The sequence below is a fragment of the Sorex araneus genome, chromosome 8 (assembly GCF_027595985.1).
Source record: "Sorex araneus isolate mSorAra2 chromosome 8, mSorAra2.pri, whole genome shotgun sequence".
Classification (NCBI taxonomy): Eukaryota; Metazoa; Chordata; class Mammalia; order Eulipotyphla; family Soricidae; genus Sorex; species Sorex araneus.
The window spans coordinates 11,435,004-11,462,378 of NC_073309.1; the positions used below are offsets into that span (position 1 = coordinate 11,435,004).

A 27,375-nucleotide genomic window follows, 5' to 3' on the forward strand; every position below is an offset into this window, starting at 1 on the left:
TGGGGTCCCAGATATCAAACCCGGGTGAGCTGTATGAGGGCAAATGCTCTACTCGCTGCGCTATCACCCCAGCCCCGGATACCTCACTTTAAGCCCTCAGATTTACAAGAATGAAAATATTTGGGCTGGTAGTATAGTAGGCAGGGCATTTGCCTTGCACACGGCTGACCCGTGTTCGATTCCCAGCATCCCATATGGTCCCCCGAGCACCACCAGGACTAATTACTGAGTGCAGAGCCAGGAGTAACCCCTGTGCATCGCCGGCTATGACCCAAAAAGAAAAGAAAGAAAGAAAGAGAGAAAGAAAGAAAGAAAGAAAGAAAGAAAGAAAGAAAGAAAGAAAGAAAGAAAGAAAGAAAGAAAGAAAGAGAGAGAGAGAGAGAGAGAGAGAGAGAGAGGGAAGGAAGGAAGGAAGGAAGGAAGGAAGGAAGGAAGGAAGGAAGGAAGGAAGGAAGGAAGGAAGGAAGGAAGGAAGGAAGGAAGGAAATATTTAAGTATGCTGATGGTGGGGGGAACCAAACGTGTGACTTTCACCTATTGCTCGTAGGAGAGAAGCTGAGAGAGCCCAATGGAGGCACAAACAGGCAGTGACAGTGAAAAGCAACAGTGAGTAGGTGGGTGGGGGCAGGTGCAGAGGCTCAAGAGGCCCTGAGTCGGTCAGAGCTGCAAGTGGGTGGCGGGTCCGGATAACATGAGTTCGATGCTGTGACCTCAGGTGCATCAGAAGGCCTCCACGGCCCGTCTGTCCCCCCTACCTAGCCGGGGCCTCAAGCAGCAGTCTCCACTCCGTCATGCCTTTAAGGAGCAACTTCCCCTCAAATGTGGTTCCCTGGAGACTGCAGGTTTGTAAAGAAAGGGGGGAAGAAATACTTGAGGTTTTTCCATTTCCTTTCTCACTTTTCAGAATAATAATTTCCTCGTGTCCTCTACAAACAGTAAAACAAACAATAAAATCTTGTTTTGTTTCAAAACCCTGACAAGTTTCTGTGGCCCACGGAGCTCTGCGCTCTGAGTGACGCTCCCGCCCATCCCCGCCTCTGCAGCGCCCCAGAGATACGGAACGCTTCAAGCATCGCGATGCAGGGGGAAAGTGTAGAATAACACAGTCCGAGTCCCTGTGTGAGTATTTTTGAAGAAAAAAAGACATATATGTGTGCATGTGCAATGTCAAAAGACTCTGCGAAAGAACAGAAAGAAACAAAACAGGCTTGTCTCTGGGGCAGGAACAGGAAAGAGACTTTCTCGGGCTTCAGCTCTTGTGCTCTGAAAGGAATCATGACGTGTTATGTCCTACCTATTAAACGAAATAACACAAAATTATGGACTGGAAAACCTGAGCCCCGTGGCATGTCGCCGGGAAAGAGCCTCCGATCAATCCAGTTTGGACCTGACCCTTCATGACACAGCAAACTGAGCTGGGGATGGGGGGCGGGGGTTTGCAACCAGGGTGGCGTCGGTCCGGACATCCCCGAGGGCCACGGGGGTGCCACAGCAGCTCACCAAGTGAGGTCTGAGGCCAGACCCCGCTCTGGGAGCAGAGAGCAAAGCCGGTCACCCAAGACAGGCGAACTTTCAGGAGGGGTTGAACGACCCTCTGCAGCCAAGCTGCACCGTCACAGCCCGCGGAGAAGACGCTGAGGTTTAGACAGTGAAGCCCCCGGCGCTCAGCGGGGCACGCCGGGCTGGGGCGCGGGGAGAGGTGAGGAAAGCTGGACGGCCGTGGGTAAGAAAGTCCAGCCCGGCAGGCCTGAGAGGAAGGTGCCCCACCCGGCACAGGCGCCAGGCGGCTCACACACGACTCTCCTCCGACGCCCGGGTCCTTGTTGGGGATGACAAGGTGGCTCCGTCCCGGCTCACACCTTCCCCTCCTCCCGCTGGACTCTTGCCTGTGGCCCTCTGCTCACCGCCCCGGCCCGGGTCAGCAGCCCAGCCGCCTTCCCTCCCCAGGGCGCGCGCCTGCCTTTCCGCCACTGGGCCCCTCACTTCCTGCTGGTGTGCCCTGCGCTGTGTCTTCTCAGATTCTTTTCCTGAAACAAACCTGGGGCCACGCCCCCATCCTGTCCTCCTTTAGCCTGTCCAGAGCGCTTAGTGAGATGGCCCTCAACGCATGAATCTCTGCCGATCAAACCGAGAAGGTGCTGAGACAAGACCCCTCACCCTAGAGAACAGCAGCATTTAGGAAGCCGCGCTCTTGCTCTCGCGCGCTCTCTTTCCTCCTCTCTCTCCCTCTCCCTCTCCGATTTCTGAAATAATTTCACATTTAGAGAAAAGTGGCAAAGGCGGACTACCCTCCACAGGGCACACCTGTCAGTGCTCCAAAATCGACGCTAGCGAACACCATTAGCCACACTGCAGATTCCGTGAGCATCTCACCCGCTTCTCCACTACTGTCACTGCACTGCTCCAAGACCCGCCACGGTGCCCTGCGTGGTTATTATTCCCGCTGTCCTGACGCGGGACAGAGGCTCACAGAGGTGCCGCCCAGAAGCCGCGCCCACACCCACAAGCCCGGGAAGTCGGGGCAAAGGCTGGGCAGGGGGAGAGGGAAAGGACGCGGCGTCACCCCGAAGAGGAGCTGAACGAGCTGTGAGGGTGAACGGACCAAGACGGGAAAAGTCAGTGGAGGCGAAAGGTCCCCGTGCGCTGCGGCCGAACACTCAGCTTCCTGCACGGGGCACTCCTCTGGCTAAGACGTTCTCGGCGCCCTGGTAGCTTCGGAAAAACACAGGGAATTAGACACTCTTCTCCCTGCGCCTGGACACGCGGCCGCCTCACCATCTGGTGAAGGTTCCTTAGGTGCATGTGGGGTGCCCGCGGGGTACACACTGGCCCTTTCCCCCCACAGCTGGGCAGGAGAAGGCGCATGGCAACAATGGAGGCTTTCGAAACCCAGGATGGCTCAAAATACATGATCACATGGTCCAGGAGGAGGAGGAGGAGCAGGAGCAGGCAGCAAAGATGACAAAACAAGCCCTAGCAGGGTACCTGCTGGCAAAGTCCCAACCTCCCCACCCAGCACCCAGATTCACTCCTTTTCCAGCCCACCACACTCCCAAGCGTTCGAGTCTGGAACTGATTTTGCAAATGTATAAACTCTCACAGACGATCGTGACGCAACCAGACGAGCCCTTCCAGACACTGGAGAAATCCACAGGATCGCACCAACGACCCACAGCACAGGGGCCCTGCTCAAAACAGGGAAGACATAAACAGGAGTCACGGTTCCAGAAATGAGGGAACACAGCACAGAGAACGCGGGGAGGGACAGGAAAGCCATGGCAGGAAAAACACCAGGTCGCTCATGTTTCTCAGGTGTGGCTCAAAAAACAGCAACAGCAGAGAGAGCACTGAATAACTGGACACAGGCGGAGGCTGGAGAAAGAACAGCAGCTAGGCAGGGTGTTTGCCTGCACGCAGCTGGCCCCGATTCCGTCCAGCATCCCATGCGGTCCCTGAGCCCACCAGGACTGATTCCTGAGCGCAGAGCCAGGACGCATCCTGAGCATCACCCTCCAAAAACAAAACAGAAAACACAAAGAAGCACGCGCACGGAAGGGGGTGATGTGATGTGTGTTGTTTGCGGGCTCTCGGGGCATCTCTCTCTCTCTCTCTCTCTCTCTCTCTCTCTCTCTCTCTCTCTCTCTCTCTCTCTCTCTCTCTCTCTCTCTCTCTCTCTCTCTCTCTCTCTCTCTCTCTCCCTCCCTCCCTCCCTCCCTCCCTCCCTCCCTCCCTCCCTCCCTCCCTCCCTCCCTCCCTCTCCTTGCGTTCGGTGCTCTGGAGCCGCGGTGTATGGACCGGATTGGGATGGCTCCTCCTTGTGCCCCGCTTCTGTGCGTGCCACTGTGCTCTCTTCTATCTGTCTATCTCTGTCTGTGGTCTGTGGTCTCTCCTCTGGTCTCTTCCGACCTCTCTCTGTCTCTGGCGTCTCTCCTCTGGTCTCTTCCAATCTCTTCTTCCGATCTCTCTCTTCGGAGCCCTTCTGCTTCAGCCTCTGGAGCCCCACTCGCTCTCACTTTTTTTTTAGGGGGGGGGTCACACCTGGCAATGCACAGGGGTTACTCCTGGCTCTGCACTCAGGAATTACTCCTGGCAGTGCTCAGGGGGCCATATGGGATGCTGGGATTAGAACCCGGGTCGGCCGCTTGCAAGGCAAAAGCCCTACCCGCTGTGCTATTGCTCCAGCCCCACGCTCTCACTTCTGACTCTGACTCTGATTCTCACTCGCTTTGTGCTCTTTCTTTCCCCTGCTTCTGGCTCCGACGATTCTCTTTCGCTCTGTGCTCTGCTGCTGTGTCTTCTCCCTCACTTCTGTGTCTTTTCCTTTGCTTCTGTGTCTTCTCCTTGCTTCTGTGTCTTCTCTCTTGCTTCTGTGTCCTCTTTCTTGCTTCTCCTACAGTCTTAGTTTATAAAGCAATCACATAGGGTGGTGACACAAAGGTGGGTTGAACATTAACAAATCAGCAAAGTGAGGTAAGACCACTCCTCCAGGAGATTAACAAAATCTCATCTAAGGAGGTTACTTCAGATTACTAGGAGATCTGCTCAAGGGTGAGATCCCATCCAGGGTGTGTCACTTTCTTCTTTCCTCAGCTAGTAATCCACTTAAATAGTTATAGTAAATTTACTTCTAATATTTCTAACAATGTCATTCTGTGTGAGCACAGTAAGAGATATAACAAAATTAAAATCTGGTTCTTCCTGAGGACATTCACTATATATTCCAGACCACAGTCCTCAGGCCAGGTTAGTCTTCCTAACCCCAGCAGGGTCCTAGTCTCATCATTACTTTTGGTTCATGACAGCATTTGTCTATGACCATGCTCTCAACTTATAGTTGAGTATTGTGGCGCTTTGGCCTGGCCCATTTCAATGCCAGGGTCCATTCCGTCCCTCGTCAGGATGCTGCTTCTGGGGTGCTAGGAACTAAGGGCAACTGTGCCCAAGAGTAAATATTATTGGAGTCAATCGGCTCCCAAGTTACAAAGCATAATAGTAACTGTCTTCCTGTGTCCATACAGAAAGGGCATTGCTTTAAGGTAAACAAAGTTCCCTGCGACAAAGCTAAAAGGACACACCCCATGTTATCCTACAGGCCACAATATTTGTTAGTAAACTCACAGCGTTGCCGAGGGAAAGAAATAAGGCTTATTCACCACTTGAGGAACAGACTCTGCCCAGCTGGGGCAGATGATGTGCTTCGACCCTTTGAAAGGGAATCCAGTGACTAATACTGGATCTCCTTCTTTAAAAATCCACCTCCTGTCACTCAAGGACTTGGAGAAGAAACAAAGGTGTGGGAGGCAATCGGGACTCTGTCTCCACCATACAGAGGAACTCAAAGGGTTGAATGAGGGCTAACTACGACATAGTTAAAAAAAAAAGGGGGGGGAAACATTTATTTAGACTGCATGATTTGGGGGAGGGGGGTCACACACAGTGGTGCTCAGGGGTTGGTGCTGAGAACGGCTCCTGAGAGGAAACCACAGGAGACACCGGGGATCGAACCCGTGTGCTGCACTCTCCCTCCGGCCCCGGGTTCGTGACTTTAACTATGAAATGACCGTGAAAGGCTGTTTGAGAACTGACTGAGTCCAAGCACCGTGCCAGGCACTCGACATGTTTGAGATCATTTTCTTACTGTAACGACCCTCTGAGAAGTAGACGCCTGTCCTAATTTTATTAACAGGAAAACGAGGACACAGGGAGTCACCTTCTACCTCCCTGTGCCCGGGGATCAGAATCCACCGGCAGCCGGCCGGAGACCGTGCCAGATCTTCAAGCGTGGAAATCAGATGTAAGGCTGCGGGGAGAGATGTTGCTTCAGATTAAGTGTTTGATAAAAAAAAAAAAAAATTCAGACAGTAAATCACTGCAAACAAGCCGCCGGGAAGCGCGGCACGGTGATTAGGCTTTTTTCTCAGCCCCCACTTGGGAAACGTGGCAAGGTCCCCTCGACACAGACGAGCGGCCGTCCCCTCTCATTTCCTACCCTTGGGAGGCGTCACAGCTGGGAGACCACGAGCCACCGCCAGGCGCTCGGCTCCGGTTCCGCCGGCGTGTGTTTTTGCACGCCTGCTCCATAAATCCCAGATCCTGGCGTCTGTGGCGGCGCCATGGGATGGTGGGGAGGGAGGGGTGGCTCGTCCCAGCGCCGCCTCAGCTGGCCTCACGGCTCCAACGCCAGAGCCCTACAGCAGGAACATGCCCACCCTCGTGTGTGCAGACCCCCGAGACTCGAGCTCCCACGCGGGGGCTTCTGTCTAGTCCCCAAAGGAAAGGCTGAATCTCTCTGGAGCGCCTGGCTGGGCGCCGGAGGGTCCAGCGGTCCCAGCTTTCTGGGAAGAAGAGCAGCGACACCCCGGCAGGAAGGAGGGACGAGACTCGGGCCCGAGGCTCACCCCCACACAGGAGTCCCGACGACGCGACTCCCACCCCTCACGGGTCAGGCCGGGGACTGTCCAGGCACTTCCCCCATGGCCCGTGACACAGTTTCAGGTTCTGGAGGTGAGACCGCGGGCTGCCGCGGATGCTCTGGTGCCTGCCCCGTCTGCCAAAGCACGACATCCCTGCAGATAAGGCCGAGACCCCAAGAGCAGATCTGCTGAAACGGGCTGAAAAGAGCGATCCCAAAGAGGCACAACACTCTGCCACACGAGCAGAGGCCAGGAGAGGATCTCAGCAACAGTCTGGGCAAGCCCAGCTCGCGGCGTCCCTGGGCGCAGACCGGGAGCCAGGCCAAGCGGGTCCGGCTGCTGCGCACGGCGGCCCCCAGACACCCTGAATCTGCAGTCCGCAGGCTCCTCACCCTGCCAGCACCCTCGGCCACAGGGTGGGGACAGGGCCATCACAGGCAGGAGCCGTACAGGACACCGCCCCTCCCCGCTGCTCACACGGACCCTGGGACAACTCCCGGGGACTCTGCAGCGCAGGGGGTAGGTAGCCGGCCAAGAGCTGAAAGGAACCACAGTGATTCCTGCAACTCGTCCCGCCTGCCCTGCCCACGGCCCTGCCCCTGGGAACAGCAGCGCCAAGTCCATGCCCCCACCTCACCTCGATGACTACCAGCATTTTCCGGGACACTGATCTAAACACCTGCATTCCCCGGGCACACCTACGTCTCTGAGCCTTCCCAGCTGCCCCGGATTACAACAGATTACCAAGTGACCAGTTGTCACTGAAGACTGGACAATCTTGGGACTGGTGGGGTGGTTCGATGGGCTGGAGCACATGCCTGGCACGCACGGGGGGCCTGAGCTGCATGCCCAGCACTGCTGGGCAAAGGCCAAGAGGCCCTGCCATCACTGGGGTTGCCCTCCTCCGCCATTTTTAAAAAATAGAAACAATTAGGGGCCGGGGTGATAGTACAGCAGGGAGGGGATTTGCCTTGCACCTGGTCAACCCGAGTTCGATCCCCAGCACCCCATAAGGTCCCCCAAGCACCAGCAAGAGTGATTCCTGAGTTTAGAGCCATGAGTAACCCCTGAGCATCGTCAGGTGTGATCCAAAAATAAAAAAAAAAAAACAATTTTTTTTAAAAGATTTGACAATCTACATCCCTAGGAAAATTTGATCCCCGGCCCCCTTCTCTGACATGTACTGTCAGCATTATTCTGGGGGCCACATCCACAATGCTCAGGACTTTCTCCTGACTTTGACTCTGTGGTGCTTAAGGGACCATCTGCAATGCCAGGGATCGAACTGAGGCCAGCCGCACGCGAGGCAAGCGTTCTGTCTCCTGAACTGTCTCTCCTGCCTTTCCCTTCTTTCTTTCCTTCTTTCCTTTCTCCTGTTTCTAGATGAGAAGGTGGATGTTCACGGAACCTATCGGCCGGGTTATCACTTCACAGAATATGCATATTTTGAGAGGGGTGGTTTGGGCCATACCTGCCAAGTACTCTGGGGCTACTCCTGGCTCTGTGCTCGGGGGACCAAGTAGTGCCAGGGATGGAAGTGGAATTGGCTGCAGACCAAGACACGTGCCTACCCCCGCACTCCGTCTCTGGCCCCAGTTCACAGTGTGTGCCAATCACACCGCCAGGCAGTGCCCTTAAACACTGGTGTGCATCGGTTATTCCTCAAAATCCTGGAGGGGAAGGCGATATGAAAATGTTCAACAAGTCTCTTTCCCCCTTCTCTGTCAGGATGAGAGACAGCAGGGCCGCAGGGAGTCTCTGTGCAACACAGCCTCTGTCCCCCACTCACAGGGCGCGCAGATGGGGCCTGTCCACCTGGAGGCAGCAGGGCTGGCTCCCCACCACCAAGGGAACCCGGAGTGTCCCCAGCGGCCACCGCGGGGCTGTCCAGGCCGCCTCCCACCCCACTCCAGAGCGCAGCTATCTCCACTGACACTGACCCTCACCCACAAGCCACTGTCTCCTTTCCCCCACCTCGGCTCGTTCCCTTTAAGAACTGAAAGGTGCGGTGTCTCGAAGGATGGCCCTCCCAGACAAAGTCAATGTCGACGGCAAACACACAGAAACAGCAGCACCTTTCACTTCTGAGCAATAAAGAGGGTGAGGGGTGGACGCTGGCCTGGCTCGGCAGAACCTGCCCAGGACCCGAGAACTTGGGCCAGTGGAGAGATGAGAGGATTCAAACCCATCCAAGCACAGGGGTCTGGTCATACACCCCACATACTGACACGGCAGGCAGAGGCCAGAGGTCAGAGTCCCCACGCCCAGAACAGGGGCGGCCGCGCAGGGCGGTCACTCACCTGTGACATTGGCCAAGCTGCTGTGACTCGGGTTCTTGACGGGCTGGCGGTGTCGGCTGCTCCCGGCAGGGCTCTGCTCACCGGCTGTGGCGGTGGTTCTGGCGGAGCTCCCCGAGTGCCTGTGCGTCCTGTGGGGGTCAAAGCATGAAGGACAGGTATGAGGTCACTGGGAAGGAGCAAGGAGTGTGTCGCACCTAACTTGGCGGGTTCCCTCGCGCCCTTTATTGGAGTAAGAGTTTTATTAGCCCCTCCAGCCTTGTACTCGGCCAGAGCTGGTGCCCAACAGAGACCCAGGTAGGCATCCTTCTTGGGGAACGGCCAGAGAGCAAATTTTGTGCAAACTTTTCCACTTGAAGTCAACAAATCCAGAGCCGAGTGCCCCGCACACTTGAAGGGACTTGCAAAATATCCTGTGACTATCATGCTGTTTGGATTGGGCTCAGTGTCATAAATAAACAAGAATCCCTGGACAGGCTACAGATGAAATAATTCCTCCCTGAGGCAAAAAGAGCCTCAAACTTAACCAAGCTCATTTTCTCTAGGAAGACGCTTCCCCTGAGGATGGCAGCAGGGGCGCGAGGTGGGGGGGGGGGGCGTCAGCCCGGCCTGTGTGCATGCAGCTGATCCAGAAAAGACGGCTCATGGCCCGCCCGGCTGGACAAGGAGGGTACAAGGAGGGATCTGGATCCCAGGCGAGAAACGGGGCTCACAGGGAACCTGGGTGACATCTGCAGAGAACACAAGGTTCCAGCCAACAGCAAAAGTGCATCTGGTCATGCCTCGCTCACTCGGCCGGGGCCTCCTTGTCCAAGGAGATTCTGTTCCTCGGTCACTGTTCACTACTGGCCAACAGTGAGACGACTCAGTATTGACCGGAGACAAAAAGACCAGCCTCTCCCCAGGCAAGAACAGAGGTGCACAGGGCAGCCTGGGTCCTGCAGGGTAAGGCAGTGAGAACACTGACAATCAGACACTCAGATCCTGACACTAGCTCTGGAGGATCCCCTACATCGAGTCTACAGTGTGCATGTCACATCTCATGTACACATCATGTCTCATGTACACATCACGTCTCGTGTACACAACACGTCTCATGTACATGTCATGTCTCATGTGCATACTGTCTCATGTACATATCATGTCTCGTGTGCATAACATGTCTCGTGTACGTATCATGTACCATGCATGTCTCGTGTACATATCATGCCTTGTGTGCACATCCTGTCTCGTGTGCACATTCTGTCTCCTGTATACATCATATCTCCTGTATATGTTATGTCTCATGCACATCATGTCTCATGTGTACATCCTATCTCACGTGCACATTATGACTGTGGCCAAGAGACGGCTCAATGAGCTGAGAACACACTTTGCATGCAGGAGGCCTGGGTTTGATCACCAGCATCGCAAGGTCCCCTAGCACCACCAGACATGACCTCAAGATCAAACCCAAAGTGTGGGGCCACAGAGAAAACACTGAGGTTAAGGCACTTTCTCTGCATGTGGTCAGTCACAATTGGAGCCCCCAACATTACATCTGGTCCCCAGAGCACTACCAGGGCTGATCCCTGAGTGCAGAGCCAGGAACAGCCCCTGAACACTGAACACTACTGGGTGTAGCCCCAAATCCCCTCCCCCCCATCAAAATTGAAACAGTGTATCACGTGCTGCCGGCAAGCGCTCACTCTCCAGGCATATAAACCAGCGGCTCCCCAGCGCCAGGCTAATCTCAAGGAGACACTAAACCGCTGGGCTGTCCGGGGGAGACAGTCTCCAGGCTGAGAACTCTGGAGCCTTCTTAGGGCTCGGGGACTGGCTGAGCCCCCACCCGGCTCAAAGGCCCAGTGCCCCCCCACACCCAACACCCTCCAGCAGATCAACAGTCCAGTTTCACATGAGACACCTCCACATTTCACACTACTGACGGGGCCCTGCAGGAGCACAGCAAATTTGATGGGAAAGTTGCGTCGAGGCCTCGAAGCTCAATGAGCAGAAACGACACAGCTCAGCCAGCACACAGCAGCCCAGTAAACACTCAGTGACTTCAGTGACACCTCTGGAGATAACACAGTTTTCACAAATTGTCTTTACTGCACTATTTTTTGATAATTCCGTTTGCCATTTAGTTTTGACAAGCAATATAAAGTAAATGATTTTTCGGCTGCTAAGGGCGCAGGCCTGGGGCTTGGCTGGGGAGCTGGGGACACTGGTGGAGGGAGGGCCACGGCGGACTTGGAGCTGGGACAGCGAATGCCTAAAACAACTAGTTACTGAGCAACTTCATAAATCATGGTGCATAAATAAAGTTCAAACTTTTTAAATTTTAAACAGTGCCTGCACTTGGGTTCGAAGCTGGCACCGGCTGGTCGGCTCCTGGCCGCGTTTTCCCTGCCAGTGAGATAACGGTGCCCCCCACCCACGGGCAGCTCTGCGTCTAAGACTCTCATCCGGGTGCCGGGCTTCACTGCAGGACCACAAACTTCCTGGGGGAGGAGGAAGCGTCCCCGCCAACTCCCTCCTCATGGACGTTCCCAGCACGGCGAGGTCTGAATACTGGTCGGGCACCGTTGGGAAAAGCAAAGCCCGAAGCTTTAGCTTTGCCTCTTGTGTTTTTCTCGCTGTGTCTAGTTCTCTTCATAAATACTTTGAAGGGTAAGAAGGTAAGAAAAAAAAATTTTTTTTAATTTCCTTAGTGGGGACCAGGTAGGGTCTCTACTTTCTTTTCTCCCATTTTCCTTTTCTATTTTCTAATCCCCTTTGAAAAACAGATCTTCCTTCATTTACAGAGCTTTAGGCCCAGGAGTGCGGCTCTATTCCTCTGTACGTGTTCACCTTGCCTGCCACGACGATTTCAGGACCTTCCAAGCCAGAGTCGGCCTCCTCCCTCCCTCTCTTCTCACCCCTCGTTCCTTCCAGTAACCACCGTAGTTTTCACCGAGTCTAGGAGTTAGAATTGCTGAAAATCACAAAATAAAGACAGGCGGAAGGAAGGAAGGAAGGAAGGAAGGAAGGAAGGAAGGAAGGAAGGAAGGAAGGAAGGAAGGAAGGAAAGAAGGAAGGAAGGAAGGAAGGAAGGAAGGAAGGAAGGAAGGAAGGAAGGAAGGAAGGAAGGAAGGAAGGAAGGAAGGAAGGAAGGAAGACTGAGGGGACTGTCTCAGGCCCAAAACTACCACCACAAAAAAAAAAGAAGAAATCCAGCAAATGTGAGGCCCCCTTCATGCCCCCAGACTGCGCGCGGCAGTAAAAGATGGGGTGAGACCGTGCCACTGGGCTGTGGAAATAAAAGTTTAATTTGGACTCTCTTTTTCCATCTTATTTTCCCCCTGAGCTAATTTCATAAATCACATGCTGTCAAGCCACGCCTCGGTCCGGTGAACTATTCCAAGTCCCCAGACTCCAGGGGGCGAGGGGGGGGGCAGGCTGGGTGCAGCGTTTCCACGAGGGCCGAGAGCTCCCGAGGCAGCCGTTGGGGACACTGGTCAGCAGACAGTTTCTCTGAGGAGGACGAAAGGGGGCAGGGGGTGGAGGGCCCATGGGACTCGGGTGGCCCTGGCACCCCGTGCCTCCGCAGAACAGCTGGGCAGGATGACGGGGCTGCCCCCCTTCACGCGAAGGCGTGCGGTCAGTGTGGGGAGGGGACGCTGTCAGCAGAGCCTGACCTCTAATGAGAGCCGTTGCTCGGGGAGGCTGGGCCGGAGGCAAGGAGCTGGGAGCACCCCACACAGCTCCCGGTCCAGGCTCCCCTCCCCCTTCCCCTCCAGAACGCTCTTTGGGGGCCCGGGAAGGGTGAGGGGAGAGCTGGGCTGAACCGCACCCGGGACGCGGCTGCACCGGGCCAAACACAGACGGTGCCAGTGCAGAGCTGGGCCCTGGCACAGGCCTGTGTGCCAACATGCTCGGGGGCCACGGCGGGGCCGCGAGGAGGGAAGCCGTGCAGTGGCTGGGGCGGCTGGGGCAGGTCTGCGGGTGTCCCCTCCCTGCCGGGTCGTCTCTCTTCCCAGGGCGTCCTTCTCTGCTCCGTGCCCCAAGTTCCTCCCTCAGAAGCTGAGGCCTCCCCCCAGGAAAGCCCATCGGGCATCGGGGCGCTCTCCCCGTGATGCCCAGTGTCCACGATGCGGCCGAGGCTCCCTGGGAAGCCTGTCCCCAGGGCCAGCTTCCACCCCAGCTGCACCCAGGGACCCCGGCACGCCTTGTCTCGCTCACCCCTTCCAGACGGCCCCTCAGCGTGTGAGGGAGGGTTACAACCACATGGACGAGACTTTGACCTTTACGCCTGTGCCAGGCGCTGAGATTGTTCGTGGAAAGGTGGTAATGGGTCGTTTTGCCCCGAGATGAATCTGCCTGACACCCCACGATGCTGACACTCGGGCCCTCTCACTCGGGGGCTGGGCTCTCCGACCCACGCCAGACATGCGACACCTTCCAGGGGTGACTGACACATTCTGAAAGGAAGCCAAGGCCTGTCAGCGCAGGTAAGTGCCAACAAAATGAATGGTCCAAAAAGAGTGAAGGCTCAGTGGCCGGAACCTCCATTTTTTTTTTCTTGATTAAAAAGTTTCTGGAGGGGCTGGAGCGATAGCACAACGGGTAGGGTGTTTGCCTTGCACGCGGCCGACCCGGGTTCGATTCCCAGCATCCCATATGGTCCCCTGAGCACCGCCAGGGATGGTTCCTGAGTGCAGAGCCAGGAGTAACCCCTGTGCAGAGCCAGGTGTGACCCAAAAAGCAAAAAAAAAAAAAAAAAAAGTTTCTGGAGAGATGGCTCAAGGGTTGAGCAAACACTATGCAGGCAAGAGGCCTGGGTTTGACCCGAGGTACCTCCTGGTCCCCTGAACAAACCAGGGATAATCCGTTAGGCACCACCAGGTAAGGACAAAAACAAACCAAGAAGACTATAAATTTGGTGGTGGCACAGAAATTCGCGATCATTGAGTCACCCTTGTCCTTTACATGGAAATCAATTTTTTTTCTTTTTTGGGGGGGAAACAGCAGGCAGTTGGGTAACACCCAGCAGCGCTTGAGTGTTACAACAGGCTCTGGGCTCAGGGATCACCCCTGACAGGGCTCAGGGAACCAGATGCTATGCCGGGGATTGAACCCAGGTCAGCCAGGCCCGGGGCAAGCGCCCGACCCACTGTTCACTCTCTCCAGTCCTGGGAATCAACTTTACAAAGCAGCTGCCGACTGGGGCCAGAGCTGTAGCAAAGCGATAGGGCACTTGCCTTGCATGAGGTCAAAGCTGGATTTGATCCCCATTACCCCAAGTGGTACCCAAGGAGTGAGCCCAGAACCAGGAGTAAGCCCTGAGTACCGCCAGATGTTGCCCCCGCATCCCCCCAAAAAAGAAGTTGATGACTTCTAAATTCTAAACTCCTATTCTTTCAAACATACTAATAAGAAAATGAGGGGGGGCATGGGGGGAGATCCACAATTGGGGAAATAAACATGGTGAACAGTTATCTACTGAAGAGTTTGGAAGCAGAATATTTTAGAACACATGAATTGAAAGAGTCATTTGCACCTCCATATTCCCAGCAGCACTGCTGGCAAGAGTCCGTTACCCTGAAGTCCCATGCCCCAAACAGGTGACGAGCAAACACGCTGTGGCACAGTCACTCCAGGGGCCCCTGCTCTGGCGCTGAGAGATGAGAAGACAGGCTGGGATGAGGCTCAGCACTGGCTCTGTATGCGGGAAGCCAGGGCTGACTCCCGGAACTGCCTGGTCCCAAGCCCTGCCAGGGTGACGCCCCCACCCCCACCAGCACCAAGCTTGGAGTAGCCCCTGGGCACTATCAGGTTGGCCCCCATATTCCCTCCCAAAAAAGATACACAATATGAAAATATGTCATTTGTGACAAATAGATGGAACTTGAGGTGGCTGTGCTAAGAGAAAGTGAAGAATAATTACCAGGTTTCGCTCATCTATGGGATTATGACACAAAGGGAAAAAATAAGCTAGCAAAGAAGGGAAAACACAAAATGAACTCCTAGACTCATGAACACTATGGCCAGTGCCATGACAGGCAGAGAGACAGGGTGGGGGGACAGACAGAGGGCGTTAAGGGCTAAGAAGGCACTGGCGGGGCCAGAGTGACGGCGCAGCAGGTAGGGCACTTGCCTTGCACACGGCAGACCCAGGTTCGATCCCCGACATCTCATATGATTCCCTGAGCCTGCCAGGAGTGACTCAAGTGCAGAACCAGGAGTTAACTCTGGCATGTGTGTGCACGCGCGCGCGCACACACACACACACACACACACACACACACACTATGGGGAGTGAAATCTCCACAATCCCCCACTATAAATCAGCAATAAACACATAAAAAGGCACCTCTTAGAAACCGGCCCGGCACACTGAGAATTCCTCCCACTGCCCGGTGTGCGGGAACGCATTTGTCCGAACGACAAGAACCAGGAGGGCACGGCTCTGGCCCCCTCAGCGGACACCGGCTTTTAATAGCAGCATGGAAACAAAACTGAGCGAGGCCAGGCCCCTGTCCAGCGAGGCCAGCGGCAAAATACAGGCCCTGAAAATAGACGTGCAGAGACGGGACGGGAAGCGGTGAAGGTGGGAACAGAAACCGTGTGGCCCGTTCCGAGGGGCCTCGCCAAGCACGCCTCCTCCCCCCAAACCTGCACACAGCAGGTCAGAAGGCAGAGGGAGAGCGGAGAGGGAGAAGCGAAGGGCGGCCGGCAGCGGCCAGGAGCCGTTGCTGGGAAACTGCGGGACCCCTGGCCACCAGCCTCAGCAATGGCAGAGGAGGGAGGTAAGACTCAGAGGGCAGATGATGTGCTTCCAGCAGCGGGCGTCGGGGCCTCTCCACAGCAACTCTGGCAGACCAGCCAACCCACCCCCGGGAGCGTGACGTGGACAATACACTGTGACTCGGCTGGTCGGATTCTAGGCTGGGGGTTAGAGTTCGAGCTTCCTGGTGGCCCCAGGGCTTTGCTGCTGCTGCTCTCCTGGGCCTCGCTCCTCTGTGCTCCTCCCCCAGCCGGGTCCCAGGCAGCCTGTCTCTGGGCCACCAGCAGGGGCCCTGCACTCTCACTGCCATCCCTCTCTCCGGGACACTTCCTCTTGTCATGACGGACTTGTCTGCACCGTTTTTGTCGAACCTGCATGAAGGTCCATGACATCAGGAAGCAGGTCCGGGGTTGTTTGCTCATTTGTTTGGGGAGTGGTTTGGGTTTGTGGGCCACACCCAGAAGTGCTCATTCCTGGCTCTGCACTCAGGGATCACTCACTCCTGGCAGGGCTCAGGGGACCATGTGGGGTGCCAGGGATCGAACCCAGGTCTGCCTTCTGCAAGGCAAATGCCTGCCTGCTGAGCTCTCTCTCTGACCCTGGCTGTCTGTACCTTTGTGTCAACAGTACCACACACACACTTGCCCGACCCCCCACCACAAGCATAAACACACAGACATACACAGACACACACACACACACACAGACACACACACACACACACACACGCTGAGTGAGTGGAGGCAAAGCACTCCTGGGCCCAGAACCTACCGATGCTCAGGGGGACCTCATCACTCACCACCCGCCCCCGCCCGCCAACTCCTGCCCCCTCCTGCAGGAATGAGGCTGCACCCGAGAAGGGCTCGGCCTGACTGGGAACTGGCGAGTCAGAGCTGCTTTCCCGGGCAGGTGTCAGAAGTGACGGGCAGGAGAGAGAATGAGAGCCATCCGAAGCACGAGGGAAGGCTGCTCCCGCCCCGGGCCGGCGGGAGGAAGGAATTCAGGTGGGCCCGAGGAGCTCACCCCACCCGCACCCCCTGGAGCCAGCAGGGAAACAGGGACCTGAGTCCCACAGCTGCACGTGACCAAGTCGCGCCGACACCCAAGGGCGCCGCGGCACGTTCTTCCTCAGCGTTTCCCACCGCACACGCAGCCCTGCCCAGCCCGATGCGGGCGGCACAGCGTCAAGTCTGCGGCGATTCCTCACACAGCGACGGAGACCAGGATGTCTTCTCAGTACCAACAACCGCCAATGTCCACGGAGGGCATGACCCACAAGCCTGTGGCGAGGAAATGCCGTGGGCCGAGCCCTCGCTGCCTGTGCCCCCTCGCTCCAGCCCCGGGGCCTTCTCCCAGGCATGGCACTGCCCTCGGGACACTCGGTGTCCACTGGGAACAGGGCCAGCGTTTCAGGGATGGAAGCGGGCGACAGCCGTTTCTCAGATGCAGTGATCCCTGGAGAACTGAGTGAGGCCTTCTGGTCAGCTGCAGGCACGGGGCCCGGCAAGCTGTCCTCCACACAGGCTGCCTGTGTCTGCGCTCCTCCCGGCTTCCAGCGCTAACCACAAACGCGCCAAGGGCTTGAAAAGAACCGTCTGTGGAAAAGGGTTCGACGTGGAGCCATCAATCACGAAGGAAAAACAGATAGAGTGCAAGAGAGACGGCGCTCTGGGCGGCCAGGCCCCGGCTCGGAAAGTACACGGCGGTCCTGATAAAAGGTCTCCCACACCCCGGGCCCCTGGAGCTGTCGGGGCTCCGGAGTCGGGGCGCCAAGGAATGTACACGGGCAGCAAAACCCACCCTGAAGCGCTGGCAAGTGGAGAGCAGGAACACAGGAGTCTTTCAACTCGACAAATATTTACTGAGGCTGCTACGTGCGGCCGGGCACCTTTCTCGGAGCTCACCCAACGCCGTGCACGTGGCAGGCTTCCCCCTGGGCCTCAGGCCCTCGTGGGAAAGAAAGACAAGAAGGAAGAAGCTTCTCCTTCACCCCCGAGCCCCGGGTCTTTCTGACGGGTGAAGCAAAGGCATGAAGTTTCATTTAAAACAAAGCTTCCTTTGACACCACGTCCTACTCCAGGTTTTCACGAGCTTGGTGAAAACCTTCTTTCACTGTTCAGTTTTTTGTTGTTGTTGCTTTTTTTCTGTAAAACTGTTCTTTCCAAGGCCACGTGTCAGCACACAAAGCAGACCCCAGGCAGAGGCCCGGGGTGAAGCCAGACAGCATCTCCGGGCAGGGAGACGGAGTTCTTGTCCTCCTGGGGAATGTCAGGAGGCAGAATCTCAGAGTCCTATCAAATAAGCACTGGGCTGTAGGGCCTGTCCAGCCTTGAGACTGAGAAACGGCAGGCCAGGCCAGGCCAGGTGATGGTGGATGGGTGGACCCACAGCGGGGGCAGAGGAGCCGGAGAGGGCAGGACAGATAAAAACAGGAAGGGCAGAGGATGAAAACGGCTTCAAAGGCCACAAGGCTGATGCTGCTGTGAGCCATCCGTGCGGTGTGAGCCCTTCCGTGCTCGACCCCACCCCACACTGAGACACACGTGTGGACGGGAGAGAGGGACAAGTCCAGTGTGTCCCGGGGCCTATTTCAAAATTCATATTGTGGACGGATAAAAGAACCCAAGTTCACAGGCGGAGTTTGGTTTACTCCCTCCTGCTCCCCGTCCTTCCCCCGTCAGTGGCTGTTCCCCCAGCGGGTTCTTCCCCAGACGGCTTCATGGCCAAATGTCTTCCCCACTCCACGTCTCTGCTCAGAGATCACTCCTAACAAGGTGTCTGTTGAAGAACTCACTCAACACAGCATTCTACTCTCACGTTCTCCATTTAGGTATATGCTCACACGCTATTCAGTCAAGCCGAATAATAAAGATCAGGGGCCAGAGAGAGAATACAATGGGCAGGGCAGGTTGCGATGCCGGCACCCCCATAAGATCCCCCAAGGGCTGCAAGGAATAATCTCTGAGGTCAATGCCAGGAGCAAGGTCAAAGCATCACCAGCCCAAAGAACAAAACATTTTAAAATAATAAAAATTGGGCTGGAACCATAGCACAGCGGGTAGGGCATTTGCTTTGCACGTGGCTGACCCAGGTTCAAATCCCAGCATCCCATATGGTCCCCTGAGCACCGCCAGGAGTAATTCCTGAGTGCAGAGCTAGGAGGAACCCCTGTGCATCTCCAGGTATGACCCAAAAAGCAATAAAAAAATAAATAATAAAAGTAAATAAAACGAAATAAGAAATAAAGATTAAAAAAAAACACACACACACACACAGAGGCATGCTCAGGGAGTCAGAACTGCCTGGGCCAAGACACGGAACGTTTCCAGGAAGGATGGTTAGACCTGCTCAGAGCCCCGTGACGGCAGAAGGCGTCAGACTGGGGCGAGCTCAGGCAAGCATGGGAGCCAGCCAGGGGCCCGGACAACAGCGCAGACGGTATCGCTCTGTGTTACCCGTCAGCGAAGGGCGCTCGCCGGCTTCGCTGCAGCTCCATGAGACTCCGTGACTCGTGGGACCCAGAGCAACGTCAGTTTCACACTTCAGCCCAGCGACCATGACGCCTTCCGAAGGTGAAATGGAAAAGCTCAGCAGAGCACGGCCGCAGAGTTGGAAAGGGTCTGTCCCGTCTGGGCAGGGAAGCCAGGCAGCGTGGACCAGACCCCAGAGCCCCACCCCCATGGACCCTGGCTCGGAAAAGAGCAGCCACATGCCAAGAATTCAGTGGTGAGGTCCCGCCTCGCCCACACCACCAGAGCCACGGACGCCGGGCTGGCAGCGGCCACGCGGCCCACCACCCGTGCAGTTCCACTTAATTCTGCCTCGTCTTCCCTTGGGACACAGCCACGCTCCCAAGCCCCGTCTTTCCATTTGTGTCTCACTCAGCCCTTTCCCTTTTCTTCACAATTTCCTGGGATGGGAACTTTGGTCAAGGCAGACGTCAGCCCCGCCCAGTGCCCGCCAACGCCGTTCCAAGGGGGCAATAGTCTCGGCTCTGCGGCTGGAAAGCTGCTTTTCACTTGGAGTGGGTTCTTTTAATCATTTTTTTCTCCCATGTAGGGTGCCAGACCTTGTACAGGAGGGACAAGTGTTCTGCCCCCGAGCCAGGGCCGGCGTGGGGTGCAGGGGGCTGCCCGTTCTTCATCCTGCAGAGGATTCAGAAACGGCTCTGCCTGGAGCCACTCAGCACCACTTTCCCCAAGCAAGCACTGGCCGATCAGGCTAAGGGAGCCCCCCGCTCCGCCTCCCACCCTGTGGCTCTCCTACCACACGGGGGCCTGGGGGTCCCCGCTCCCCTCCACACTCACGCCTCCCGTCTCCGCTTGGCCCAGAACGTCAGTCCACACCTGGCTCTCCTCTCCTCTCCCCTCCCCCGCCCCCTCGGCCCTGGGTGGGAGCAAGAGGGGCTGCACGGGTGGGCAGGCAGGAGGCACAGCCCGCTCCCGGGGTGGCGGTGACTGACGGCCGGCCGGCTGCACGCTCCGCTGCGCCAGCAGCTCCCTGACATCTGGGCTGCAGCTGCAGGGCCGGGCGCTCCCTCCGGCCCCCTCTTGCTGGCCGTCCACCCTGCGTTCTCCCAGTTAAGCCATTTCTGCTCAAAAATGCCTCGGCTGGTGTCCTGCAGTGAGCCCGGCGCGGCCAGAGCTTCCACTCACCCAGCAGACCCTCTTCTCAGTAAGCGACCCCCTTCAGAGCTCACCCGTGGGAGGGCTCCAGGGACCCTGCCCCTCTCCCTCCCCTGGGGACACTTGCCACACCCCACAGGCACAGGAGCCGCTGCCCTTGACAAGGGGGGTGCTCCCGTCACTGGCCTGGGGAGTGACTCTGCCCGCCCGCCCGCCTGCCTGGCTTCTTGTTCTCAAAAAGCTCCCGGCCGGCTTCCTACCGCACGCCACACCTCTCCTGGCGCATGCGGGGAAGTCCCCACCAAACGCCTGCAGAGTAAGTAGGACGGGATCGATGGGCCCGGAAGCGTGACCGACACAGCGCTCTCTCCCCGCTCCCTCTGCAGTCTGGCTCCGAGAACGCTGTGGGGCCCGTGTCCAGGTTCTCAACCCTCCTGCCCAGATGCTCCCAGGAGGGCCCTGCTGGCCCCCTGTGCCTCAGTGACCCTGCGTGCTGAGGGCCTGGCTCGCTCCTCCTCTGACGGTGCTCCCGTCACTCCAAGTCGAATCTGGTGGGGGCCCAGGGGCGAGGCTCGGTGGGGGAGCACCTGCCCGGCAGGCACGAGACTGGAGTCAGGCCCGAGTGACCATCACACATGCCAGGTGTAACCTGGACACACGGCCACAGTCGAGTATGTTGGAACATCACAGCTACAGTGTGTGACCCCCGGGGAACGCCACGCAGACATGAGTGCGCATGACCCGCCGGCCACGGCAACAGCGGAGAGGGACAGGGAGAGACGGAAAAGGAAAGATCCGCCACTGGGCAGAAGTGGAGAGAAAAGGCCGTGGCGGGGAGTGGGCAGTGCCGAGGGCACCACGGCCCAGAGCCCGCAGCCTCCGTCCCGAGCAGGCTGCAGGGCCCGCCGAGAGGGCCCCTCCCCTCCCAGTGCCCACTGGGCTCTGCCCCCCGCCCCCCTGCCCCCTGGACTCCCTGGGGCCTTCCCAGCAGAGTTCCCAGCAGACTCAGACCCAGTGGAGTTTATTTTTCTTTCCTTTCTGGGCCAGGCTGTCTGCGGACACCGACGATGAGCTATTTAGAGTTCACCAGAGAACCAGGGGCCCTGTCGGGGCTCCCAGGTCACGGACCGTCGGGGTCATGGATGCAAGGCGAGAGAGCGCGTCGGTGAACGGGGTGTGTTTTCTTCAGCTCGGCATGAAAAGGAACGTTCAATAACGAGAGGGGAGAGAACGTGCCACCTGAAGCTCCCGGGGGCCCGTGGAGAAGATGCTGACCCACACCGGCAAAGCCACACTACATACACACTCACGCACATACACCCCACGCATGCGCACACACATATATCCTCATGCATGCTCACACACTCACACTCACTTTCACACAAGTTACACAAGCCTGCTCTCACACACTCAGTACACACTCGCACCCCCTCTGGCACCTCACGTCGATTCCACAGAGACCCTCCCCGGCACACCCACTCACTCTCACACACTCGTCTGTGCGTGGACTGGAGAAAGGAAACCAACTCTGAGGCTCCTACACAAGAGCTTTCTCATTCAGGAGCTGGAACAGTAACACAGTGAGCAGGGTGTTTGCCTAGCATGTGACTGATCCAGGTTCGATTCCCAGCATCCCATATGGTCCCCCGAGCACCGCCAGGAGTATTTCCTGAGTGCAGAGCCAGGAGCAACCCCTGAGCATTGCCGAGTATGACCAAAAAGCAAAAAAAAAAAAGAAGAAGAAGAAAAGAAAAAAAAAAAGAGCTTTCTCATTTAATCCAGGGAAATTTCATATCTGGTTTTCAAGAAAGTCTATTTCTCCATTACAGACACTTCTATGAAATGAGCCTTTTCTTTTTTTAATCCCTCTGCACACCGGCTCACTCCCCTGTTCCCCACCCTCTGTTGCCGTCTGCCCTGACCAAGGCGGCAGCCTGGGTCGTGGTGCTCCGTCCGGCACATTAGCTGCAGTGGCCCCGACTGCTCCTCTGTGGCGCTGGGGACCCAATGGCAGTGACCTGGGGGTGGCAGCAGCGGTGCCAGGGGCCAAGCTCCCGGTCTCATGCTGGCAGGGCAGGCGCTCTATTGTGGGAGTATGGGAACAACCGGGTGGGCGTGGACAACTGCCTCCCGGGAAGCCCACCCCGGTGTGCAGACCTGTGACTGACGGACACTCTGCAGACCCCTCGGCAAGCACCTTCCTCCCCTCCCCAGGAAACAGTCCCAGTTCCCTGTGAGAGACCTCCAGGGACAGCCTTAAGGCCGTGCTCAGAGGGACAGCGGCTCTCCAGGGAGAGATGCCTTAAGGCTGTGCTCGGAGGTGTGGCGTCACCTGCAGGCAGCCCTCTGGGTTTCACCTGGATACCCTGATTTCATGCCATGGTTGGGGAGGGAAGGGGGAACACAAAATCAGAGGTGAGGAGAAAAAGGGGATAAAAAAAAACACAGCTCAGGACTTGCTGCCTTCCCACTCCGGAGCTGACCACCATTTCCAACCTGCCACTAACTCCAAAGAGGGCTGCTGGCGCCAAAGAGGCCCCCCGGCACTGTCTCCCCTGCACCCCAGGAGCTCACAAGGGCACAGATGGGCCCTGCAAGCCCGGCCCCGGCCCCGCGCTCCCTGCTCGGTCCTTCCTCAGCCCCGTCCGCTCGGAGCCTCCTTTGCCACTGGGCTGTGAATGTGGTGCGGAAGGCAGGGCCGCTCCTGGCACGCGCCGAGCACTGTGTGCCATGCTGGGCAGAGAGAGCTGCAGAGCCGGCACGGACTTAGGCCCGGTTCCCAGACCAGCGCTCATGCCCACAGAGGGAAATAAACATGAAAGGGTGTGCCGGGCACGCCCTGTGCCCCTCGGCGCGCACACGCCATGCGCGTGGGCGGGAGGAACGCTGGCAGGGCAGCTCACAGCGCCACATCACGGTCCCTGTGGCAGCCAAGCACCCGCCGCAACGTTAGCTCTGCGCTCGCGAGCCCCCACGCCTGGTCTGGTCTGACACACGAGCTGGCGATGACTTTCCGCCCTGTGCCCATTCCCCTGGACTGGAGCGACAGCACAGCGGGCAGGACATTTGCCTTGCACACGGCCAGCCCGGGTTGGATTCCTCCGTCCCTCTGGGAGAGCCCGGCAAGCTACCGAGAGTATCCCGCCCGCACGGCAGAGTCTGGCAAGCTCCCTGTGGTGTATTCGATATGCCAAAAACAGTAACAAGTCTCACAATGGAGACGTTACTGGTGCCCGCTCGAGCAAATCAGTGAACAAAAGGACAACAGTGCGACAGTGCGACAGTGCTCGTTCCCCCAGCGCCCCAGCCGGATGCTGGGCCTGGGATGCCTCAGTGAGGGGAGCTCGGCAGACTCGTCTATCAATCAGGGGCTGCCCTGTGGCCTGGCACAGGGGGCACGTCAAGCCCGAGCTCTGAGATCTGCCGGCCTCTGAGATCCTTCAACCTCCCGGGACTGCCACGGGTTGATACTTTCTAAGAGCAGTGAAACAGGGACCGGAGCGACAGTATAGCAGGGAGGGCGCCATGCTGTCTTTCTAACCCTTTTCCTTCTATTTGTTTTTATGCCACACCCAGAGGTGCCCAGGACTTACTCCTGGCTCTGTGCTCAGGGATCACTCCCAGTGGTGCTCAGGGACATAAATGCAGTGCCAGGAATCGAACCTGGGTCAGCTGCCTTGCATGCATCCTCTCTGGCCTGGTAATAACTTTCTTTACTCAAGCAATACCACTAGTGGCATGCTAACCGGTCTGTCTGTCTGTCTGTCTGCAAACCACCCGCTGTCCACGGACTGCTGGTGGTGACCCCATGATGGCTCAAAATGGGTCGATCAGAAGCTTAATCGATGAAAGGTGAGTCACCTGATCATTCATCAGGTGTGGGTCAGATTCCACCAAGGGAAGGAGTTCGGAGCTGGGGGAACCGCCACACTCCAACAATCCTTCCCCGGCTCCAGCTCCGGAGCTTCATGGAGACCGAGAACGGGAGGAAAGTTGCTAAGTCGCGGTCTGGGATCCCGGTGCACAGCACCACGCCTCAGAAAAACCCAGCCTTTGCCCGGGGAGGCAAGTCACTTCCCCTGGGAGACGAGGAGCAGAGCCCTTCCTTCTCAAGGGGCAGGGAACCAGGCCAGGAGAGCGGGGTCCCTCATCCCCTGTCCGAGGGCCCACGGTGAGCATGCAGCAGCACTGCCCCCTTCCCACGTGGGGACACAGGCTTGGGAGCACAGGAGATGGCTGGTCTGCTCTGCTTTTTATGTTTGGGGCCACGGGTGACTCCTGGCTCTGCTCAGGGATCACTCCTGGCAGGGCCCAGAGGGCATATGAGGTGCCGAGGACGGAACCGGGGTCGGCCACATGCAAGGTGAGCATCCTACCCGCTGTGCTACTGCTCCGGCCCTAAGCCGGCTGGGCTGGGTTTCAGCACAGCCCCCGGCCCAGCATGGGTGCACGGAAACTTCCCACCAGCTGGCAAAAGAGGCGGGTGCTGGGCCTCTCAGCATCACCAGCCAGCCAGTCCCCCGCTCTGACGAAGCACCTCTGACCCTCCCGAGAATTCTGAGTGCCATCGTCCCCTCGGGCGTCCCGAGCACCCGAGCGGCTCTAACTGCTGGGAGGTGCAGCAGCTTCGACCCAGCTCCTCCTCCCGCCCGAGCACGGCCTTACCGGGATCTGCCACCAAAGCAGTTTGTGCTGGGGGCTTGATGCCGAGTGTCAGGAGCCACCGCGGTGCCACCGGCGTCTCTCGAGGGCGGCTGAGACCCTAGAATGAGGACCCGGCACAAGAGTAAGTCAGAGACACGGAGAAGCTCGGCCTTGTCTGAGATGTGGACACAGGAACAGAGCTCACGCAGGCATCAGGCAGACACGTCACTCCGAGCAGGACGGACTGTGGCACGGAGGGTCTGGGGACAATCAGGTGACATGGGTCCACCCGCATGGGTGGGGCGTCTTCCTCTGCAGGAAGGGGCCAAAACCTGCCGCCTCACACACTGAGTGAGTTTCAGCCACACCAGTGTGAGTAGGAGAAAGGGGCTGACCACGCACAACGGCGGGCGAGAAATTGGGGTGCCTCTACTCTCGGCCAGAGAGAGAGTCAGGTTCAACCCTGGCACCGCCCGGTCCTCAGGAACTACCTAGGGCAAACCCTGAGAATGGACCAAACATTATTCACTCGTTCAAGAGGCAAATTGGGGAACAGAGAGACAGCACAACGGGTGGGGCATTTGCCTTAGCACTTGGCTGGCCCGGGTTTAATCCCCGACATCCCATATGGGCCCCTGAGCACGCTAGGAGTGAGTCCTGAGTACAGGGCCAGGAGTAACCCCTGAGCACTGCCAGGTGTGGCCTAAACCCCCTGCCCACCTCCGGGAAAAAAAGGCAAATCGGAATCACCAGCTGATACCGTTTATCAAAGTCTGACACCGTTTACCAAAAACCCTCCAAAATTTTTTTGATTCTTAGATGAGCTTCAAAATCCTTGCCAGTGTCTTCAAGGCTGAGCCACCTGCCTCTCAGCCCCCCGCCCTCCCTTCCTGCTCCCCACAACCCAGCCACCATGTCACCACTGTTGCACCACAGGCCAATCCAGCACCCACACCTCCTGCCTGGGCACCCCGTGACCCCACCACCCTGCTTGGCCTCTTTCAGTGGATACCCGCTTGCTCTGAGCGGATGCGCCAGGCCCCCCGGCTGGATGGACTGGCCCGAGCAGCCACCTAACCGGTCATGCACCGGGCCAGGGAGGGGAAGGCCCGTGGCCCCCCTGCCCTGCAGCCCTCCCCGGTGCAGCGCCCAGCCCGCACCTCAGCTCCACCACAGACCCCAGGCTGCTCGTGACGAAACACGGGCCGCCCTGCAGTCCTGGGCATGGGTGGTCCGGGCAGGCCAGGCCCTCTGGCCACTGGGATTCCACCCTCCAGCCCTCGCACGGCAGGGCAAATGTCTCCCCACCCTCGAGCTCCAGAAAGCCTGTCTGGGGCCTGAAAGGGACGAGGAAAATGACGGGAGAAGCCTTCCCAGTTCAGACTGCAGGACACTTCCCCGAGAGATCCGAAACGGCTCGTGTCACACAGGTCAAAGGAGACCAGGTGTCCCCACCCAGGACGGAGCCAGAGACACTCTGTACCCGGCTTCTGTCTGTTCTCCATCAGCCCCAATCCCGAAGGCCCGGTCCCTGTCCCCACCAAGACTGGCGCAGGAAAGACCCCCGCCACCTCCCTGGGCGGTTTCCCTGGGTCTGGGAGAACATCGGGCCCAGGTGCCGCCGGGGAGAGATGCCGACTTCCCAAAGCCCGGGACACGAGATGCTTCTCTCTGCTCCTCGGCCGACAAGCGCGTACTTCGCAGGACCTGACATTACCCAGGTCCCTCACCAGAGCCCTTGACAAGCCAGGCCCTGCATGGCACTGCCCCGGCTGCTGGCCGAGAGAGCCGGGGCGGTGCCCCTTGCCAGAGTAGGGCCGAGCGGTCCCCAAGCCCAGACACCAGGAGCGAGCCTGGGGCTCCCAGCCCTCGCCCTCCCCTCTGCCCTTGTCTGCACAGCTGGGGGTGTGGGGAGGCACTCACCGTCGGCCACGGCACTGCCGTTAGGCACGCTTCCCAGATCAACAGTCGGCCCGTCCAGGAAAATGGTCAGCTCGCCGCCCGAGACGCCGCCCGCCTTGTTCTCTGTCTGTAGGTTCAGGGTCAGCTGCGTGTTCTCCACTGCCGGACACAAAGGGCGAGAGGGCGGGTCTGAGGACTGGGCGGCCCCCGCGAGGCACCCCCTGGCCCCTTCTCCTGCCTCTCCCTCTGCGTGGGGGGCGCGCGAGAAGGACAGGGAGCCGCTGGAGCCGGTCAGCAGGGAGGCCCCCGCTCCTCCCTGCATGGCCTTCGCAGGCCACGGGATTGCTACACGGCCACACCGGGGGCCCGGGGAGAGGAAGTGTGGACGCGTCAGAGGCAGGAAATGATCACACACGAGGCCCCCTTCCCCCGTCCCATGTAAAGAAAGTGGTGGGGGTCGGCGGGGAGCGGACAGCAAGGAGAGAGGTGGGCTGGGCCGGGGCCCAGGGAAACGCGACCCAGATGCAGAGCCCAGGGCCACTTCCCCCATGTGCTGACATGGGCTGGGTTTGTTTTCAAAGTTCAAGCCTGAAGATGTTTCCCCAAGGACAAAGTTTTTCGAACTCCAGGTTCTACAATGGGCCATTTCTCCCCGGTCACGTGGCCCAGGGCTCCTCGGGAAGGCGGGACCCGCTGTCCTTGGCTCTGTGACAGGTGACACTGGAGCCCGGCTGCCCAGCCCT

General features: G+C 58.0%; 1 protein-coding gene across 1 annotated transcript in view; it reads right to left on the reverse strand.

Moving 5' to 3' along the window:
• WWP2 (WW domain containing E3 ubiquitin protein ligase 2) overlaps positions 1-27,375 on the reverse strand; it is a 110,368-nt gene that overhangs the window by 36,860 nt on the left and 46,133 nt on the right. The window contains exons 5-7 of the mRNA XM_055145930.1: positions 26,654-26,791; positions 24,752-24,848; positions 8,714-8,841 (exon numbers count right to left, since the gene is read on the reverse strand). Of these exons, the coding sequence (XP_055001905.1) occupies positions 8,714-8,841; positions 24,752-24,848; positions 26,654-26,791 (363 nt within the window). The remainder of the gene's footprint in view (positions 1-8,713; positions 8,842-24,751; positions 24,849-26,653; positions 26,792-27,375) is intronic.